The sequence below is a fragment of the Venustampulla echinocandica genome (genome assembly GCF_003357145.1).
Source record: "Venustampulla echinocandica strain BP 5553 chromosome Unknown scaffold_2, whole genome shotgun sequence".
In the NCBI taxonomy this organism is placed as follows: domain Eukaryota; kingdom Fungi; phylum Ascomycota; class Leotiomycetes; order Helotiales; family Pleuroascaceae; genus Venustampulla; species Venustampulla echinocandica.
Window position 1 is genome coordinate 1,205,385 of NW_022474207.1, and position 20,424 is coordinate 1,225,808.

Genomic DNA, 20,424 nt, shown 5'->3' on the forward strand with positions numbered 1-20,424 from the left:
CAACTGCAACTGCAACTGTCCAGGCAACATGGGCGTTCCCAGCTCTCCTGAGAGGGTTTTAAGTGAAATGCGCCCCCCATCTCGGATGATATGATATTATAGCTGACGCCCTTGGGCCGGAAGCGGGAGTGGGCTATCGTGCTCCACGCTAGATCGGGATGATCAATGGCAAGGTGCGGGATGCTGGCCAAGGGGCAAAAAACTGGCTGGGATGGGTCGATACCTTATATATCCCGGTGTTCGATCACTTTTCTTTTTCTAGAATTCCAGACCCCAATTCTTCTGGTTCTAGCCCTACCCCCTGACCTTCGATTGTCCTTCTAAAGCCTCCTTCCAAGCATCAAGCTATTTGTTGCATTGCTCACTCCCTGCGTCCTCGCGTGGGATCCAAACGCTTTACTGCCAGCGGGTAGTAGTCCAATATGAGTGGTTCCGGAGGCTATTACAAGTACCGGTGCAAGTACTTTTTTACACACAACTGCCCGCATTGGGTCTGGGTGCACAATGCGCCATGTGCTCATTGTCTTGTGAGTATGGACTGCTATAGCTTTGAAGTCGCACTCCTGACTTTTTGTTTATTAGGCGGATGGCCGAGATTTAGAAGTTGTCATTGTGCGAAACCCATTTCGTCTCTCCCGAGAGATACGTGTACCCCAACTCGAGAACGGCGCCCTCCAGTATATCATCATGAATATTGCCGCCACCTGTGATGCAGATAGCGGATGGTCTGTGAGGGACCACCCAATTCACTCTTTGCCCGCAACGACGGGCCCATCAGTTGTAGGCTATACAGCTTCCGACGGACTTGATTACCAGAAGCATTCCAAGAATGGAATGAGAATGCAGAGCGACGGGATAGGTTGGGCTATAAGGAGCTCCAATTTTGATTAGGCCATTACCGACTGAGCAGGTTGAGGTATCGATATTGATAATCCTGGGTTCTAATGGAGTGAGCCTTTGAGACTTCCAGGGCGAAGATTGAGAGTTGAGTTTCGAGTGGATGCGGAACCTGGAGGTGCTATGCTGAATGTTTAACTGTCATGATCATTCGGATCCATAATCATCTAAATTGCAAATGATGGATTTCATCAACAGCTGTCTTGTGGGGGAGGATTCTTCAACGTTTATTGCAGAGAAGCGTCTAGTTATTTCCTTGTACCGGAGGGCGAGAATGAGTGCAGAAATAATGCCCAATAACTTAATTCCCCTAGTCCTGATATGCCTTGCTACTTGAAAATTGCTTCTTGCATGGCAATGCATGTTATTAACTTTGATATCAGAAGCTGTGGATGCTGTTCCTAATTCATGATATTCCTTTTGAAAGCCATATAGCACCGAAAGAAAAAACGCAAACATAAATCGCTACAGAACAGTGCCCCGTAGACATGCAACAAAGGTATTGCCGACACTTGGGAGGCAGATACCAATTTTATATCATTGATGACCCCAAAGTCAAATTGGACGGAAGGGCCTAGAATTTGACAGGAATAACAGCAAAGTGATTTCGGGGTCAAATCAAGGGTGATTGGAGACAGACCAAGTCCCTCCAAAAAAAAAGAAACAAAAAAAAGAAACACCATCTTCATATGAGGGGATTATATGCTGTAGTGGAGCCCCACCGGGGGTTGGTATTGCAGGATACCAGTGTCTAGCCCGATGTTGACGATAGTAGGGAACAAAGCAGGGGCAACGTGCGAGGTAGATTACTGCCAAGGTCTAGATGGCCAACGGGTGGAACCCGAGAACTTTCGTCATTTTCCAAGTCCCTTTTGAAAGGTGTAAGCTGCAGGAACTGACAGGCGGCACAAGATTCTCTTATCACGGTCTTGCATCCTTAGGTAGCGGCAGATACAATCCAACGGCATTTGCATTGTTTCGCCACAGTAAATCGTACCAAGTCCTTGGAGTAGGTACCGCACATCTAATGAGAAAGTCGAATAATGATAGGACAAGTTCTAGAACATTGCGACATGGTGGTGCACGGCCTCTATCATCTGCGGCTATCTATATCTGGTTAGCCTCGTTCTTCTTAGTACAACGACATTGCCAGATTGCGCCCCCAGAGTCCAGTCCAAGACGAATCGTTGTGGATTTCAGGTGTTGTAAGAAGTATTGCCTCGTTGAATGAGCCTTGACTGGTTGGTGGTCCTAACGTCTACGCAAATGTGATATAGGTCATGCACCTAACCGGGTGGATCTGTCCATGTAACGCATTTCCCGGCCAACTAGGTAATCAACCAGTTTGTCTTTTCCCATATTCGGGGGGTGTCGAATAGAAGGGCCAGCAGTCGGACACTCCCCTCCCCTTCAAGCAGTCATGTAGGGTCCTTTATTGGCCTTATGTCCGCTGAACTAACGTCGCCAAACCGAGAAACTTCCAGAAAAGACTACTCATAGGCATTATCAACCTTGCTATGCAGAGCGGTTCTTGACTATTGGAATTGACCGCACATATTAGCATGAGAACAACTATACATTCCATCTGGGGGTGTTCCTGGTTGCTCTACTCACAGCTGTGAAAGTGTTTGTACAAGTGTCTTCATTGCACTGGCCCCTCCTGTATAATTTCGTGCTTTCCTACTGTATACTTCTTCGTTGCGAATAAGAAAGAGGATCTGTCAGTTTTGTTGTACCCGCTCGGATGTCTTGACGGTCAAAGTTATCCGCAAGAACCGCTCAGGTAACTAAGACAATTGCGGTAAACAAAGATTCCCCAAAGTGGATGATATCCAAATAAGACTGGCAAAATGTTTGGTCTCGAGCTGCGACCAATATCTGTAGCAAGGTATAATCGCATTTTTTGGGAGCTATTGTACCGGGAACTGCAATGCAAAACACAATTCCAAATTGAGTACTGTGTCAGGAAGGTCAGGAAGGCGCGATTGAAAGGGCTTCTTCATAGCCATACCCAGTACATATCAAGGCTCAGCACTGTAGTTGCTTGTTTTGGCAGAAAACACAGGCCGCGTTCTTGCCAAAACGGACGCGTGACGCGTTAGACTTCAAAGAGCAATATCGTCAACATCGTTCTCGTCTTTCCAAATACACAACAACACACTCGTCAACAACCAACGATCCACGCTCCTTTGCCTGCCAACCGCAAGCGCGCGAGTCGCTGCTTGAGGTCTAAGGCTTTTAACATCTCCCTTGGTAAGTACTTCTCCTATAATTCTCCCTCCCGTGTGCTACTGGGCGTCTGCTCTTGTCAATCGCTTTCACAGCCGCGGTGGTTTGGTCAAGCTTTGGGGACTTCAGTAATCTTGACTTTTGTCACAAGTGGTCGCAGTAGTTAGAATTCTCTGAAGTTCTGCGGTAGACTTTACTACAAATTTCGCGCTCTATCGTTATTATAGAGAGGCTGATTTAAAAGGTAGTCTTCTGAAGCTCGGCTTCGCCTTTGACGCCCACAAAGCAATACGCGCCGAACGGATCATCTTTCCTACGTCCCCTACCTAGAACGGAATCACAGCGATGTGTTCGCTAGCGTCTAGCTCTGGTGCCCGGCGCTACTTGGCCGAAGAGCTTCTGTCTCTCAGATCTGAGCTCACGCTTAGCAAGAGCGTCGTTGACAAGCTACACAAACATCCAGATATTGGTATGATATCCACAACAACCCTTGTTAGAATTTGGCCTAACACCTATTTTGCAATAGCTTGTATCGCCAGACGATCTGAAGCTAATACATGCAATAACCACCACCTTACCAGAAAGCAAAACATAGACTATTCTGGCGAAAGTGAAAATATGTTTAGCACAGCTACGCAGATGGCCGGAGATCGTCAGCGACCTCAATGGAGTTTCCGCCGTCGTGATAGCTCGGACCGCTCCTCTCAACCTCATTCTGCACCATCTGATGTAGCTGTACAACAATCAGCGAATTTCCAGAGATTCTACAGAGCCGTTGTTTCCCCAACCCATGTTCGCGTCACTGCTGGTGGCCGCATTGTCCCGAATACACGCGCAACAGGACCACCTGCATTTAATCTAAACCTTGGCAATCTTACTTTCGGTCCTAAGCAACCGGTGCACGAAACTGAGGTGAATTTCAATCCGTCAACCCCTTGGCAACATGCCGCACCAGCTCTCCCTGGATACCCACCGCTGATTCCTGGTGGCTTCTATTCCCCTTTCAGCAATCTACCTCAGGGTAATTCACTTGCTCCGGCAACTATAGCACCTCAAACAGGTGGCTGTGCTGGGAACGATCAAAATTCACTCGGCTATGGCCAAAATTCTATGCTTAATGCTGATACCTTTAGTAACTTACAGCGGCCTGGGGGATTGTTTCAACCAATCAAGATATCGCCACTAGCTCAATCCGACAGAACCAAACCATTCATGTACAACGGCCAAATGATGTACCCACTGACACCGGTTCCAAATTCTATTCCTATGGGTGCGGCCATGCTAGGAAGTCCAAATTTTCTCCCTCAGCGATTCCCATGTCCTCTTCCAGGCTTCGGACCGTTTTCTCACTTTCCCATCCCGTTGACGCCCCTACCAAACCCTTTGGCTATAGCCCCTGGTCAACAGCTTCCGATACCTATTCAGCCGACCATGTTTCCATTTCCTCCGCCGGGTCTAACCCGCATGCCTCTGTTATCGCAGATTACGAAATCTCAAATTCAAGGTCTTCACGCCTACCTCAAGCTTATTGATAACCACTCGGAGAATAATGAAAATCAAGCTGATGTTATGCTCATGCGACTGCAGCGTAATACTGTCCTGGCTCAACTAAAGCACATGGAATCGATGCTAGAGGCTCAATTGGCTCAGGAAAGTGCTACAACAGCCGACCTACATAGGGATGGCGATGCAAACAACAAACACACATTTGCAGCTCAAAACCGCATGCCAACTTTTAACTCACAAAGTCAAAATTCTGCTCGCCCAAACAAGCAACCCCTGTCATATTTACCCACCGATAGGAACACCGAGCAGCGGCTATCCACCGCAAAGGACACCCAGAATGAAAAAGCGAAGGAGACGACGCCCACGGCCAGACCTTGGCCTGTGAACAAGTCCCGGCTGACTGCTGCAGCTGCCATGGCTCCCCCATTTCAACCCAGAGGGCAAGCTTCCACTGTGGAACCACCCAAAATCCAGCCAGAAATGGACATGGGCGGCCCACCGTCTCCATTTGAACCGGTGACATTCCAAACCCAGGCGGAGGTCCAACGACGTCTATTATCACGAGCTTCGACTAGTTGGGAGCACCCTACTCTCCTATCTTCTCTAGCTGCTGAGAAAGCTGCTAAGAAAGCTGCCCAGAATATTACACGGGCTGAAAGCATGCAGGAGCAGAGCGTCGCCCAAGCCCATCGTGAAGAGGAGAATCACGCTGTCCAGCGGTCGGCTACATTTCATGGGCAGACAGAGCCGTCACCTCCCAGCCCGGTTCCCGCATGGCCTGTTCCTTATCTGGTGGGTGCTATGCCCAAAGAGGTCCCTGGCAAGCACATCACGTACACGGATCTGATTTATCCCCGGCCACTTACCGATGAAGAAATTCGTGCAAGGTGTTTGTACTGGGGCAAGGAGCCTATTTCGAGTGGAAAAGGCCTGCCAAAATTTGACGGCATGGATTTCTACCCACCGTCGCCTGTGAAGGAGATGTCTCATATGGTTTCACACAATGACAACCAAGAAGGCGCTGTTAATGTCCATCGCAATGCCATGACTGCTCCATTACCACATTTCGACCAGCTGTTCACCGAATCTGGTGCAACTGGCTACAAGTCGCCACAGCCAATTCGTCCTTCGACAAGTCATTCAAGCCAAGCCTCGACACCCGTACAACATCACTCGCGCAACAGTGGCCTCGGAATTCATGTTGCAGACAACCTCTCATGGTTGCCACGATATCCTCCCCACAAAGAGCCTGGCTGTGATCCAGTGGCTCCACCATATGCGGGTTCCAACGCTGGTGGTCCTAGACTTGGAGACTTCTCCCACCTCCATGCTGAGCGTGGAGCTTCTGGATACCGGTCGCCTTTCCCAGCTCGCCCCGTCTCCAAAGATACAAAACCAGGAGCTAATCTTGGACGAAGTGAACTGACGGTTGCGGCCAACAATGACAAAGTAATTGAGGGAAGCGAGGATAGCAATGACGAGAATCGGAGTAAAGGCTCTTGGAGTATGCTGGCTACCAACCGCCGATGGGATTCAGACAGTGGTAATACGACAGTGGCCATTGAAGAGGCAGAGGAGGATGGGCGTAGTAATAACTCGATTGTGGAGGCTCACTTAACACCCCGATCTAAAGAACCTTCTTCAAACTCAAACGTTGAGGGTAGCTTTGATCAGCGCGTAGCAAACTTCCGCAAGTATGAAATCCTCCTTTCACAGTTAGATGTTTGCTAACTATTGTAGCGTGGAACAACAAACCCTCTTTCTGCAGAACATGTTGAAAAATGCTGAAACAACGCAAACAATGACGGGCTCGGTGTTGTCCGGTATGGTATCTTCTGCTACTGCCACAGGCTATCTGCCCCATTACCATGGTTCAGCAGTTGCCTCTCTTGCTCCCAACACTTCGAATGTCTCTGAAACCGAGCAAGCTGTTGAGCTTCGCTCCTCAAAGCATGACTTGTCAAGGGATATGGTAAATCCAGGAGCCGATTTGCTATCTGAGAATCGTCCTCTTACTGGAGCCCGACCGCAACGCCGTAACCACGATCCCACAGGGAGCATGGGTGCAGAGGGATACTTGCTCCTCGTGTCACAAAAGGCTGAAAAAGACAAGAAAACTGTCGAGCAGGGATGGAATGCTAACACCACTGGTGCTGGACCCGACATGGGCTCTAGCTGGTAGTTCGGTACATTCTGCATGCTGGGCCAAAGTCAATGAGCATTCTTCTAACAATTCCACTCGTCCTCAGTCTTAGCATTGCCACGTAGAGGAGATGCCTGCAATTTTATTTTCGCTCGATAGTATAATTGGGCATTCCGATGGCTAGGCCACTTCTTTCTCATCTTGTTGATGGGCAAGTGTGGCAATTAGATGGAGGGGACCCAATGCTTTCATAGCTAGTTAGTCTCTCTTGCATATTGATATTCAGATTGTTTTATCCGCCTCTTTTTCTTTTAAATCATTGCGTGGTTCTACTATGTTTCATTCATCAACGGCTACTGTCACTTTGGGCAGCCAAACTCTTTTAACGCGATTGTGGAGGATATGAGGGTATGAGAATATGAAAATGATGAGGCAAGCATTGGGGGGTCAACTTACCTTATTCACCTCAGATAATTTGACTATAGCGCTCTTGTTTATAATACCCATGATGCAGCACTTTGTAATTAGCGCAGACACAAGAATGGAAATAGCTGTCTTAAATGGGTCACTTCCGTGCCAAGGATCCATGTGATAATGCCATCCTTGACGTTGTCACTTTCAGATAATTCCAACTTGATATGCTGAGCGGGAGTTTACCAAAGGGACCCACTTATCGCAGTAATTACTGTACTCGTTGACGATTAGTAGTAGTAATGAATAGAATATTCTGGGAAGCACTGATTACCGCGGGTGGATTCCGATCGCCGAAGCTTATTCGTGGTGGTCTTCGAAGGCTTTTGGGTCAGCTTAATCGAACTCAGTCTGGCCTCGCCACAACCTCGAATTAACCTTGGTTTTTGCTCGGCTAGTCGTTAATAAAAAGGAAACATGCATTGCGTGCTGCAATCGGGGCTGATATTTCGGGTTTTAGTAGGAGGATAATGGAGTGGGGGAGGATGTGATTGATGCTTATATGGAAGTGGATATTGCTTTTCGATCCCTTATACTCCGTACAGAGTAAGTGGTATACGAAGTAGGCTAGAAAATGATGGATCATCGGTGATAGAAAACGGGGTGTGGCGTGGTGGCGGCGGAAGGATCTAGTAAGATTCGATGCCAATATTGTTTGCTCGTCGCCCGGAGGGGATTTAGTACCGGACAATGCACGGGAACACGGTTTATCTATACATAAATCTCATAATTGTATATACTCGGTTTCCGATGAGAAATAGGGGCAAGATCTATCGCCAGCTCCAGAGCGGGAACGTTGGATGTCTTGAGTCGTCAGCCAGTGCTGGTACGGTACGAATACACAGCCCCCAGCCCACTCCCGAAACATCCCCGGACACCACGCGGTGTTAACTGCTGAGCTTGGAAACGTGTGGCACTCTAGGCATTTTAGGCATTTTAGGCACTGGCCAGCCACTAAACCGGCATTCCGCAGTTACTCCGGACTTCAGAGGAGAAGAAGTGGGAGGGAAATCGTCACCGCCACCAATCACCTCTATTACAACCAACTGCCTATTCGAGCTATATCTAGTCGTCTCCAAGTAGTCGTCTAATTCAATGCTTTTAGACACTACTTCCCGCGATTAACACGGAGTGTCACCTGCCCCACGGCCTAAAACGCCCTAAAAACCATTCCGCCCTCTGTCTGTCTGTCCCTTCGGCCACGACATTCCACAACTCCAGCAATACCCGAACTTAACCTGCGAGACGGTTCAGTACAGTGTACCTACGGACCTGCTGACTGCAGACTGCAGAGCCCACAAACAGAGTCCCTGTGCCTGGAGTCACCCAAGGGTCTTCTGCTTTCGTTGTTCCTGGTTGACGAATGCTTATTATTCGCCGCCGTCTTGATTGAGCCCTTCGTATTAGCAACCATTCAAGGCACGGTCCATCTCGATCTGGATCCTGACCTCAACCTCACCCAACTGCGACCTCGCCTCCCAAGCCCGCCCTTCATACAAACCCATCAATACCACTACCGCCACACTCGTTCACGATTACAGTCATCTGGGCCTCTCTGTATCTCTATCCCATAAACAGATTCACGCCATTGTCTCGCCTCCTCCCCATCCTCGTCGACGTCAACTCGAGGTTCGAGGGGCAGCTCTCGTGAAGGCTGCGGCCCACCCTCGATGACCTCCATCTTTCACGGCTCCTCGCCCTCTCCAAGTTCACTCCCCAACGAGAAGAGGTCCTTCCCCGGCTTCTTGATGACGAATAAACATGGCAACGGCCATAGCCATAGCCACAACCCGTTCCCCCAGAAACTTAAGAACTTCTTCCGCATCAACAGCTTAGCAAGCAATGGTGAGAAGAGTGAGGGCTCCATAAAGCCGGAGAGCAAGGGCTCCTCCTTTCGACAATCCAAATTCTTCCCAAGCGTCGGCCGAAATCGATCCGCCACGGTAGCCAGCGAAGGCAATGCATTAGATGACGGTGTCAGTCCCACGGCCCACGCCAACCCCTACTTTGCACATCAAGGTCCTCCTGCGCTCCGGCATCACAATGAAGGCTCCGTTCCTCCCAGCCCACCCGATACCCCCGTGCTGAAGATTGACGGTGCCTCCGGCGCAAACGACCAGGCTACAATTGCTGGGAAGGAGGAATTGGCAAGGAAGTTGAGGAGAGTCGCAAGTGCTCCAAATGCACAGGGTCTTTTCTCGTCTGGCAAGGGAAGTGCGGATAGGCCTGCTACGGCTGAATTGGGCAAGGAGCCTTTGGCACATAATGCTAGCACAAGCATGCTGGCTTTGATTGACTCGAAATCTGGCGATGCCGGTGGCGCCTCCCTCACCATACCAACACAAGATGGACTTGCAGCTCTACAGCCTCCGAATCTGCGGAATGCGATGGCATTCAGGAGGACGTATAGTTCCAATTCGATTAAAGTGCGGAACGTCGAGGTTAGCCCAGCAAGCTTTGATAAGATCAAGTTGATTGGCAAAGGCGACGTCGGGAAGGTATACCTTGTGCGGGAGAAGAAGAGCAGCAGGCTATATGCCATGAAGAGTATGTGCCCAGTTTTATGTTATGGATAGGACCGGAAGTTAACAACGTTTAGTTCTGAGCAAGAAGGAGATGATAAAACGCAACAAGATCAAGAGGGCTTTAGCCGAACAAGAGATCCTCGCGACCAGCAACCACCCCTTCATTGTTACCCTATATCACTCGTTCCAGTCCGAGGACCACCTGTACCTGTGCATGGAATATTGCAGTGGTGGAGAATTCTTCAGGGCCCTACAAACTCGACCTGGCAGGTGTATACCAGAGGATGATGCAAGGTTCTATGCTGCGGAGGTTACAGCTGCATTGGAGTATCTTCATCTGATGGGGTTCATCTATAGGGATCTTAAGCCAGAAAGTTCGTTTATTGCCCCACTTCTATGCCCTCAAGCTAATGGTTGTAGACATTCTCCTACACCAGTCGGGACATATTATGTTATCAGACTTTGATCTCTCCAAGCAGTCGGATCCTGGTGGAAAGCCTACCATGATTCTTGGTCGAAATGGCGCAAACACGAACTCGTTACCTACGATCGATACCAAGTCCTGCATAGCTAATTTCCGAACGAATTCATTCGTTGGAACGGAAGAATACATCGCCCCGGAAGTTATCAAAGGCTGCGGACATACAAGCGCTGTGGACTGGTGGACCCTTGGCATTTTGATTTACGAGATGTTGTTCGGTACTACCCCGTTCAAGGGCAAGAATCGGAATGCTACCTTTGCGAATATCTTGCGAGATGATGTCCCGTTCCCAGAACACTCTGGATCTCCCCAGGTTTCAAAGTTAGTATAGTCATAAGATATGGCCAAAACTTGCAGTTGCTAACTGAAAATTAGTCTCTGCAAGTCTTTAATCCGCAAGCTACTGATCAAAGATGAAAACCGTCGATTAGGGGCTCGTGCTGGAGCATCGGATGTCAAAGGCCATCCCTTCTTCCGAACCACACAGTGGGCTCTTATTCGACATATGAAGCCACCAATGATACCACATCAAGGCAGAGGTATCGATACGGTCAATTTCAGAAATGTCAAGGAGAGTGAGAGTGTTGATATCAGTGGGAGCAAAGGAAGCCCACTGCCAAAGGGTGTCCCTCTTGACTCTGGATTGGCGACTCCCGGCGCGGAAGTCGTCGATCCATTTGAGGAGTTTAACTCGGTGACGCTCCACCATGACGGAGACGAACACCATCACGAGGACCAGAACAATGGACGGTATGATGGAAGGGGTTGAATATGACCTCGTCCGACGGCATGTGATCTTATTTTCTACTACAGCTCAGAGCTGATCCTGGGGGGATTCTCCGTCTGGTGCCATTGCCAGAAGGCACTATGGTAGCTACCAGATAGGCGTTCCTCCATATCTGTGTTTTCCCGTTCTTTCATAGCATCAAAAGGACAGAAAAGCGACAGGTATGCTTTTCCCTTTCCCGCCCGCGTCTCATACATGCCCAGCCCGGCACTTTTCCCCCGGCAATGTTCTATTACTGCATTGTACATAACCTTCATTTTGCTTCACGACATCTGCGGGAGATGGCACGGGTGCAGCGGGCGTTCTACACGGTGTGTGGCTTACTGAGATCTGGGATTTGTCGATTTGATATTTGCCGGGGGTGGGGGGAGGATGGATGAGAAAAACAGAAATCCATACTCGCTCTGTAAAATTGATTTGTTTTTTGATATATGTGAACCTAGTGGTTGCCTCTATGAGTTCCCGATATAGGTATCTAGCCTCGAATGTAAGTCTTGAGAGATAGTGAAGATAATGTGCCACTTTATCGCCGTTACATGATACACTCCTATTTCGGATTGGTTAAACCCGTGAGCAATCGGTCCTGCCAAGTAGGGTTTTCGAGTCTTGCATTCAAGTCCCATTCTAGATGCTAAACCTCCTTATAAACCTCTCTTGTAGTTTAAATCCGTCCCCGGGTAGTGCCATAAAGTATTTCCCCAGAGAGATCTCTAGCAGCTTAGCTTCATCAAAAAGCTTTCAGGGGCAGAGCGCCGAAGGTCACATGCTTTATGTTTATTTAGCGTGTAACCGTCAGTGTACCTAAATATCAAAATAAGCAAAAACCCCGTAAAGTGACAGGCGTCCTAAAGGCATGTTGGCGGGCTGGGAATTCGTTCCTCTGCTATAACAACAATTAAGTCCTGGGATTAGCCTGGATGACCTGCCAGAGATAACCAAAAGTCTAAAAAAGACTGGAGTTTCTCGGTATCCCGGGTGGGATATTTCTTTTGCAATATTTTTCCTTCGATGGAATCTTTTTTTATTTTTATTTTTTTCAAGTTTCGCGTGTCACCTTGCTCGCTTCTGTTCTGCCAGAACAAGTATAAATGCAGCACACCGCACCCTATTAGGCGAAATAGAGAGGTATACTTGGGCACAAGAGAGTGAGGACGATCTCGGACATATTGGTCAGATTGGGCAAAAAACAATCAGAGAGTAAGAGCTGAGTAGGTAATTATATTTCCCAAGCTTTTATTATCCAATCATAAATGTATATCAATTATTTACGATATTTGCTTTTGTCCCGTGCTTGAGAGTTCATCTTCAAGAAGCTTCTTCAGCGCAGCAACGGCCGTCTCCAAGACCTCCTGGTTCCTAGATCGCTTCAGACACCCTTTAAGAACATCCACGCCTCCTTCATCCCTTACTTTCTTGACCCCCCATTCCCCAACTTTCCCCGGAGCTGTCAAAACGTTCGATATACAGACAGCCCCCCGGTGCATCAACTCTTCTGAATCCTCCTTGCATAACCCCAGGAGGAATTTCACGCCCCGGTCCCTCTCCAGGATTGCGTTGACGGCAGTATCCCATTCCGTGAGGCTGGCTAGTGCGCCGCCTGCCGCTCGCCTGGTTGCTAGGTCCTCGGAGTCTGTTAGGGCTAATAGGATGTGCATTCGCTGACTTGCTGGTTTTGATCCGTCTGCGAATTTAGCCACGCCTTCGGGGGATTGCATGAGGTTGCAGATGAGTTCAACGGTTGCCCGTGTGACCATTGCGTTGTTTGATAGGAGGAGCTCTTCAATCTGGGGGAAGGCGAGACGTATTATTGGATTGCGGGCGGTGTCGTCGGTGGATGCGAGGTTTGTGAGTGCTAGGAGGGATTCAAATACTGGTAGGAGATCGCGGTGTTCCACAGTGGGGTCATCAGAGAGGAGGAGGATGAGAGGTCGGATGGCGGATGTAACAGAGAGAGGATTGGAGCCTCCAAAGACATAGAGAGGATTTGTGGTTATGAGAATTCGGGCTAGGGCATGTGATGTTGTGCGTCTTGCTGCGACATTATCCGAGGCGAAAACTGAGTAGACGTGTAAGAGAAGTCTGACAGCGCCTTGTTGGGCCATCATCCCTCGAATTTTAGCGGTCCGAGAGAGTGAGAAAATTATCGATACCACCAAACCGAGGGAGGCTGTTGATCCATGTTGACTATGCGTCACGAGAACCGGGATAACGCCAGCCTCAAACACAGCTAGACACCGTTTTGTGGCGTGATCATCATCACTTAAGGGGTCTGGACCTGAAGGACTTTTAGAGGCATTTGCATATGCCTTTAGCTGGCTTATCCGTTTTTGCTCTTCTGATAAAGTAGGCATATAGCTGGTGAGGTTGACGAGAGTGGTTAGAGCTCCGTACGTTGTGGGAGACTTGGCAGGTGCCTCTGCTAAGGCATTGATGAGATTCTTTAAAAAGTCCTTGTCAGAAGCGAGTTTCTCTTTGACTTTCGGTTGCAGAGATGCATATGCTAAGCCTTCTATTGAAGTTTGTTGGGATGTATCTGTAGATAGCATATTCTTGAACATGTCAGAGAGCTCCTCCATACTCGTGGTAACGGGTTGTATACGCTCTTCCGTACCAGCAGCTGGTGCGGCAGGGACAGCCTTAGTCCTGAAGTCAGTCAGAGGTTATTATGATACGCCCAAGCAAAGTGTTGACAGGCTATAACGAAATGTAAATAGACGGTAAACACCTACTTGCAGCTTCGCCAGCACAACCGCTGCTAGATTCCTAACGGGCTCGGAATGGATACGTTGTTGTATGGATCCATCTTCGACAGCCATAGCCCTGTCCGCAGGAGGAACATCGGCATGACTTGAAGGAATATCGTTGACTATCTCCTCCAGCCATTCCGTACAGTATTTTTTAATGGCCTCACGGCAAGCAGCATTCATGCATGCTACATTCAGCATTTCCAACGTAGCTTGCTCAACCTTCTTACTCTTCCATTTCCTTTTCATCAACGCGCCGAGACTGGGAATAAATCCTTCACTCAGAAAGAGCGTTGCAATGACGTCGGGAACAACTGGAAAAATCGAGGACGCAACAGAAAAGGCTAGAATAAAATCATCATATGTTGCTTTGCCGACTCGAGAATAGAAGAATTGGGACAGATACTCGACGCCCTGGTCACCGGCGGCCTTGAGATAGGCCGATGTAGTCAAAGTTGCGTGACCTCGAACAGTTGGTGATTGCCTCATATCAAGGAAACCTAGAATGGTCTCAACCAAGTCTGCATCAATCAACTGATAAAGCGGGGAATGAGGCACCGATGATCTAGTTTCTTCTGCCGAATCATCGCTGAGCAGCTTCGTGAGAGCGTCTAACTCCCTACAAGTATCTTCGTCCTCTTTTCCAGGTTCCATCAGTCCAGCAAGGATCAGTAATGTCTGATCTTCCAGGGATTCATTTCTGTGGTCAGGAAACGAAGGCAAAGATGCCGGCACGCTGGAGTCGAACACCTCATTAGGAGGCGATGCCATTCTGAGGGCAAACAGGGCGATATGTGATACAAGTTCCAAGTGTAGTTGCGAGGGGTTGTGGGGTTGTTGTCTGTGACGCTGTTGCACAGACAAATACTTGGCCACCATAGGGCTGAAATCACGTGATCGCGTGCTTTGGCGACACGACAAAACGGGGCAAGGATCTCGCCCCTCCAACGCAGGTCGCGACAGACATGTCTCGACCAAATCCAGCACAACATGGACAGTGTAGATGCAACAGAACATTATGATACCACCATCCAAGGTCATTGCTCTCCCGCCCATGCTGGTCTAATCCTGAGTTTAAAAGCTAATCCAGACCGCACTCAGGTGTTCCGCCATCTTTACTCGTTATTGTCCTCGATACAAACCCCCATGCCTGGGCACTCCTCTCTCCAACCCTTCCCCTCTCGAAAGCTATAGCAAATATCCTCGTCTTCATAAACGCACATCTTGCAGCCAACCATGCAAATCAGGTGGCCGTGGTAGCAAGTCATTGCCATCGGGCAGTATGGCTTTATCCGCGGGCGCCCTCATCTTCAGAGGATGTCGAAATGACCGACCAAACCCCCCCCGATCTCAATGATGCCAATAAATACCGTCCTTTTGCTCTGATCGAGGACAGTCTACTTGCGTCCCTCCGTGATCTGATCGCAACGACGACGGAAGATGACATAGCTACGACCAACACTACACAGATGGCTGGAGCCCTTACCTTGGCCCTGTCTTATATTAATAGAGCCACAGTCAATTTCTCTGATGCCGATTCAAGCTCGAAAACTGCTTCAACTGCTATAGAAAATCCGGAAAACACATCGAGTCTACAGAGCCGCATTCTAGTTGTTTCGGTATCAGGGGATTTGGCACACCAATACATACCCATCATGAATACCACATTCGCTGCACAACGCCTGCGGGTCCCAATTGACATATTAAAGCTAGCCGGGGACACGGTATTCCTACAACAAGCATCAGATACCACGAAAGGGATATATATGCAACTAAGCAACCCTCAAGGTTTGTTACAATACCTGATGATGGCATTCTTACCCGACCAAACGAGTAGGAAACATCTAGTCCCTCCAACGCAGCAGGTGGTAGATTTCAGAGCAGCGTGCTTCTGCCACAGGAGAGTTGTAGATGTGGGGTTTGTGTGTAGTATCTGTCTAAGCAGTGAGTCTATCGATCCTCGTCCCATTACCACGCGCCTCATCGAACCGTTTCTCATTGCAAACCAGTATTCTGCTCGCCTCCAGAAGGCGCCATTTGCTTGACATGCTCCACGCACCTTGCGCTTGGCGATTATGGCGCAAAGCCAGCTGTCGTGGCTCGCAAGAAAAAGAAGAAGCGGAGAATTAATGGAGCGATGGAGACTCCTAGTGGGTCAGCAACACCTGCACCCGTCGAATAAGGATTATCTGCATAGCCTGGGCGTTTTCGGGGCTTGGGCATAGTCTGGTCTTTTTCCCGGTGTATCCGGACCTTGGGTGGGTGGACGTCGAGGGCGTGTACCTGTAGATCAAAAACCTTTCTATCATCACTAGCATAGTAATCTCTGATCTATGAATATTAGTGACTATTACATTATAAACTATATAATTTGACTGTTCCTATTGCCCATCAGAATTTCCGTACTCAAACGATACTGGAAGTTTAGAGCGACTCCCAAGGATATGGCATGAATAATATTTTAACCACCAAGCTTTGGAATTTTCTGTCTCTAACGATCCTAGAGTACCTCGAGAATAAATTATATATAATTTACTCGGTTCTGCATAATATGGTCTCACGGGACCTAACAAGGGCACGTCGGTGATTGTGATAGTGGAAGAGAGAGATTAAAATCTAGTTAAAGGTAGGTAGAATGAGCCTTTACCCTTCAAAATGATGGAATATCTACTCTGCGCAGGTGAAATTTCTTACTATGACCTTCTTGAGAAACCAATCTACTGCGAAATATCACTATAGAAGTTATGATACAGGATAGCTTGAACGGAAATCTTTATATAACAAGGGGATTAGGAACGGGTCGATGCACCTTATTTTGTATCAAAATTACCAATCTGTTGAACAAATAGCATCCAAACACCAATGACTTCAAGTTTGACGACTTGGCGAAGCGTCGTATTGCCGCATTGCCTAAAAGCTGGAGTAGTAATAGACTCCAGCTCCTAGTAGGCCGCTTGGAAATAACAAATCCTCTATACATGACAAGCCTTCTATAAGTAACAAAGCCCTCTATAAGTGACAAATCCCCTATAAGCGACAAATCCTCTATATAACTATAGGCCAAGATTACTTTGATGTGCTAATATGAAATTCTAAAAAGTATCATTATACGGAGTCTGCTTGGGCTATGGCGCTAGCTATAGTAGAGATATGGGATTATAAAGTTGTTTTACGTGGTGTAGAAGTTGAAATGTTATTAATACTGGAACCTTTAATATAAGCAGCCTCAAGTTGGTAGTGAACAACACTCAATTTGAAAAGAGACTTAAGGTATTATTCTTAGGTTATGAATCAAGTACAAGTACAAGGTCTCTACTGTAGAGTAGAGGGGTCATGAAGTATGCTTGAGCGGTGTCTGCTGATCTCTCCTTTCTCATGAAACCTTCGCAATTCAATCTTCGGGGGCGTTTTTTCATCCATGCCTTCATTTCAAGTGTGCGAACGCCAAGCAATGATTCATCTTCCAACCATAACCATTGAAGTATTCTTGCTCCTAACGTCATACCCAGGAGGCTTTCATTCCCAAGTCACCCCGTTGAGTCAGAGAAAGCCATGTGATTGGAGGAGCGAGATAAGGGGGTACTGAAGAATTTTCAAAATCCTCTGGTAATGGTACATCTCAATCAATCCTGATTTTACGGCCTCCTTGGACAACCTTGCCGCGATCGCCAATACGTGACATGACACATTTTGGTTCTTTCTCGTTGGAGTGCATGGAGGCCAACGCAAAGGAGTCGGTATTGTGGGCGAAATGGAGGAAGTATCCATAAGTGGTTTTCTTTACCGCCATAACACCAATGGCCCCTGTAGAAACGCTAGATTTGACGCCCGGGTGGCTCATGAAGTCTGTTCGAACAAATGACTCCATAGCCTCCTCTTCCGTTGCCTCCATGTCTGTGCCACCTGGAGCTCTTTTAGTGTTGTGGTAAAGTCTTTCCGCACACTTCTGGGAAGCCATCGTCGTCGCCATATGCTCACCTGTGCCGCTGGTTACTGCTGCTACGCTTACCCTATCTTCATCTTGCTCGTCGAGGGGTATGACAGCAGTCCCGATACCTATGAGAGCAGCAGGCCCAACACGGCCACGATGTTTCATGCCGATGCCGCCTGAAGATGATGCTGCAGCTATGTTCCCATACATATCAATGGCAATAGCTCCAACAGTATCCGTGATGTTATCATCGGCATCAGCTTCTCGCGAAAGCGGCCACGGCGAATCGGCAGTTCCTTCCTGAACGAATTCTAGCGGAGGATAGACTTCGTTTATGGAAGCTCGGCGTGGCGATGTGGGACCATCATGGTCTCCAAGCTGCTTCCGCTGTGACCAATCGATGTGACCAACGGAAATTTGCCCATCAGCGGTAGTTTGCTGGAGGCCATTGCTACCAAAGTTTGGGCTAAGGGGGGAATGTGTTTGAACATCCCAATGGTTGAGGCTTTTCCTATGCCGAGGACGCTTTGAAGGCGATGGGTCTGGAGAGAGACCGTGCACAAGACCGTTTTTATGGATGGCTTGATCGCTCAATGGCGGCGAAGGGCTAGGAGATTGACGGGCATTTGGCGTTCCGCGAGACTCTGGTGCGAGTCTATCTACACCAGGAGACGGCTGCGGTGAATCTGGTTGCCCCTCGTTCCAAGTACCATGTGACATTGCATTCGTGTGGTCTCGGCGCTGCTGATCTCGCACACGTTCTTCATATTCACGATCGAGCTTCTCTTCCTCCGTTGCATGACTGCTTATTGTGCTAGGGGTCATACGGCCACCCTCAGCATCACGCAGGTCCTGCCTCCAGCGGACGAATCGCTCTCTGGCATTCTTAGAGACTATCATATCATGTGGAACGACTGGGATTCCATGTTCATAAGCAAAGTCGGTTGCCCCTTGGCCAACAAGGAGATTCGGTGGAATTCTTCGAAGTGATAACGGCTCGTTTGAAGTTTTTAGAATCACTCGAGCTAGATGGATAGGGTTCTTAATTTCTAATAGCAGACGTTAGTTTGTTACAAGTTATAGTTTAAAGCGCAGAACTTACGGGCAACAGCGCCACAAGCTCCACTTCTACCTAAGTGGTCAGCAATCGTGGCGTCACCTTCGACTATGCCTTCGATAGATAGGTTGCTACCGTAGCCAGCGTTGGTTATCTCGTTGTCTTCCAAGACTTTGACTGCACCCTCAACAGCGTCAACAGCTGTACCTCCGGATTTGAGAATTTGCATGGCCAATTTGGCGGCGCTGCGCGGATATCAGTAAAAGGATATTTCCTGCCAACAGAAGAATGTCATATTTTTAAAATATACGTACTCATTGCAAGCGCTCAGGTGGATATGCTCGTTGGAGTTGCTGTGATAACCAGCGCCGGCATGGACAAAGACGGCCGAAACGTTTAGCGGCGAGTCGGCCATGTCGCCTGGTCGTGTTCCTCTAATGTCACCGCCCACTACTTGAGTTGGATTAGCTGCAATAGAGACTAAAGAGAGCCGATCTAGGGACGCGTTTGGAGTTCGTGTCAAGCTTGACCACCGATCTGGAGGGTGAACTAAGAGTGACTCGACGATAATGACTTCTGGCTTTTGCGGTCGACGAAATGGATTTGACAGATAGCGTCGCAGCCGCCGGAGACGTTCACAGGCAGTGCGCAGCCTATTCGGGATACGCAAGTGCTGATGTTGGCGGTCGTCTTGCTGCATTGACTTCCAGGGAAACGTCAGGAGAGTAGGCCAAAGAGCCGGAACGTTTGTATATGGTGAATAGCCCTCTCTGATCAGGCAACAAATGGTACAAGACACACTGGTCGCTAACTGAGAGGAAGGGATATAGCGGCCGGCCTTATGATTGAGGGAATGGGGGGAATTGCCGAATGAAGGAGCATAACCGTATACTTTCGGTGAGTTGAGCGGTGGAAGAGAAAAGCTGGAGGTCAAACCGAGTCGAGGCGAAAACGGCGACAATCCTCAGCCGACCTGAACAAAACTAGTCAACATTGATGCAGCTAAATTTAAACGGCATCTGCAACGTACTTCAGGCTTGATATATGGTACTAATTCCAGCGGTCTCTGAAATGAAAGCTCTGTGGGAGTAACAAACCGGAGCCGAAATCAGAGGGGGTGATTTAGAGAGTTAACACTAATAAACACGCAAAGATTCATAAGGACAAGGGCAGTAAACGAGTGTAAGTGGAAAAATAAAAATTCGAGGCAGCGGTGAAGGATGCGGTACGATGTCTGTTTTGAGTGATGCCGGCGATGTATAGAAATGTAGGGAATCAGTAGGTAAAGTTGATTCTGAACTGGGTGTCATTTTTACGAGGCACTTGCGTTGAAAAGGGTTCTTGCTACTTTGGGATTGAGCTTCTCGGCCTCCTGGCCTCGGTATCTCGCAGCAAGAATTAAACTTCCATGCTGGTAGGTTATAGTTATAGTGATGGTGGTCTGTATGGCTCTTGCCTGCTGATGGAACACCAAAGGAATATGCTACGAAGAGCATCCTGCTGAGTAATAAGGGGTCATACAACCACGTGATTGAAGCTCAAATCAGCAAGGCGGGGCTGCGATAGGTCAAGTTAAACGATCCACACAGCCCACCTGCGCGGCATCTACACCTACATCAACGGTAACAATTCAAGCTCCAGAAGCAACTGTGT

General features: G+C 48.4%; 6 protein-coding genes across 6 annotated transcripts; 4 read left to right on the forward strand and 2 right to left on the reverse strand.

Moving 5' to 3' along the window:
- Nucleotides 1-422: 422 nt before the first annotated feature.
- BP5553_04750 (Uncharacterized protein) lies at nucleotides 423-891 on the forward strand (the record flags this gene model as incomplete). The annotated part of the gene is made up of 2 exons (XM_032013373.1): nucleotides 423-527; nucleotides 583-891. 2 exons carry the CDS (start codon nucleotides 423-425, stop codon nucleotides 889-891), a joined length of 414 nt encoding a protein of 137 aa, XP_031869973.1.
- Nucleotides 892-3,471: 2,580 nt separating this feature from the next.
- On the forward strand, nucleotides 3,472-6,814 carry BP5553_04751 (uncharacterized protein; the record flags this gene model as incomplete). Its single annotated transcript, XM_032013374.1, has 3 exons — nucleotides 3,472-3,595; nucleotides 3,653-6,326; nucleotides 6,373-6,814. 3 exons carry the CDS (start codon nucleotides 3,472-3,474, stop codon nucleotides 6,812-6,814), a joined length of 3,240 nt encoding a protein of 1,079 aa, XP_031869974.1.
- Nucleotides 6,815-8,916: 2,102 nt separating this feature from the next.
- BP5553_04752 (putative serine kinase ppk14) lies at nucleotides 8,917-11,021 on the forward strand (the record flags this gene model as incomplete). Its single annotated transcript, XM_032013375.1, has 4 exons — nucleotides 8,917-9,793; nucleotides 9,846-10,145; nucleotides 10,192-10,573; nucleotides 10,628-11,021. 4 exons carry the CDS (start codon nucleotides 8,917-8,919, stop codon nucleotides 11,019-11,021), a joined length of 1,953 nt encoding a protein of 650 aa, XP_031869975.1.
- Nucleotides 11,022-12,304: 1,283 nt separating this feature from the next.
- On the reverse strand, nucleotides 12,305-14,554 carry BP5553_04753 (ARM repeat-containing protein; the record flags this gene model as incomplete). Its single annotated transcript, XM_032013376.1, has 2 exons — nucleotides 12,305-13,675; nucleotides 13,769-14,554. 2 exons carry the CDS (start codon nucleotides 14,552-14,554, stop codon nucleotides 12,305-12,307), a joined length of 2,157 nt encoding a protein of 718 aa, XP_031869976.1.
- A 219-nt stretch (nucleotides 14,555-14,773) lies between these two features.
- BP5553_04754 (Uncharacterized protein) lies at nucleotides 14,774-15,965 on the forward strand (the record flags this gene model as incomplete). The annotated part of the gene is made up of 3 exons (XM_032013377.1): nucleotides 14,774-14,819; nucleotides 14,885-15,727; nucleotides 15,793-15,965. 3 exons carry the CDS (start codon nucleotides 14,774-14,776, stop codon nucleotides 15,963-15,965), a joined length of 1,062 nt encoding a protein of 353 aa, XP_031869977.1.
- A 1,437-nt stretch (nucleotides 15,966-17,402) lies between these two features.
- On the reverse strand, nucleotides 17,403-19,471 carry BP5553_04755 (N-terminal nucleophile aminohydrolases (Ntn hydrolases); the record flags this gene model as incomplete). Its single annotated transcript, XM_032013378.1, has 3 exons — nucleotides 17,403-18,763; nucleotides 18,817-19,016; nucleotides 19,086-19,471. The coding sequence occupies 3 exons, from the start codon at nucleotides 19,469-19,471 to the stop codon at nucleotides 17,403-17,405; spliced, it is 1,947 nt and encodes a 648-aa protein (XP_031869978.1).
- Nucleotides 19,472-20,424: the final 953 nt, after the last annotated feature.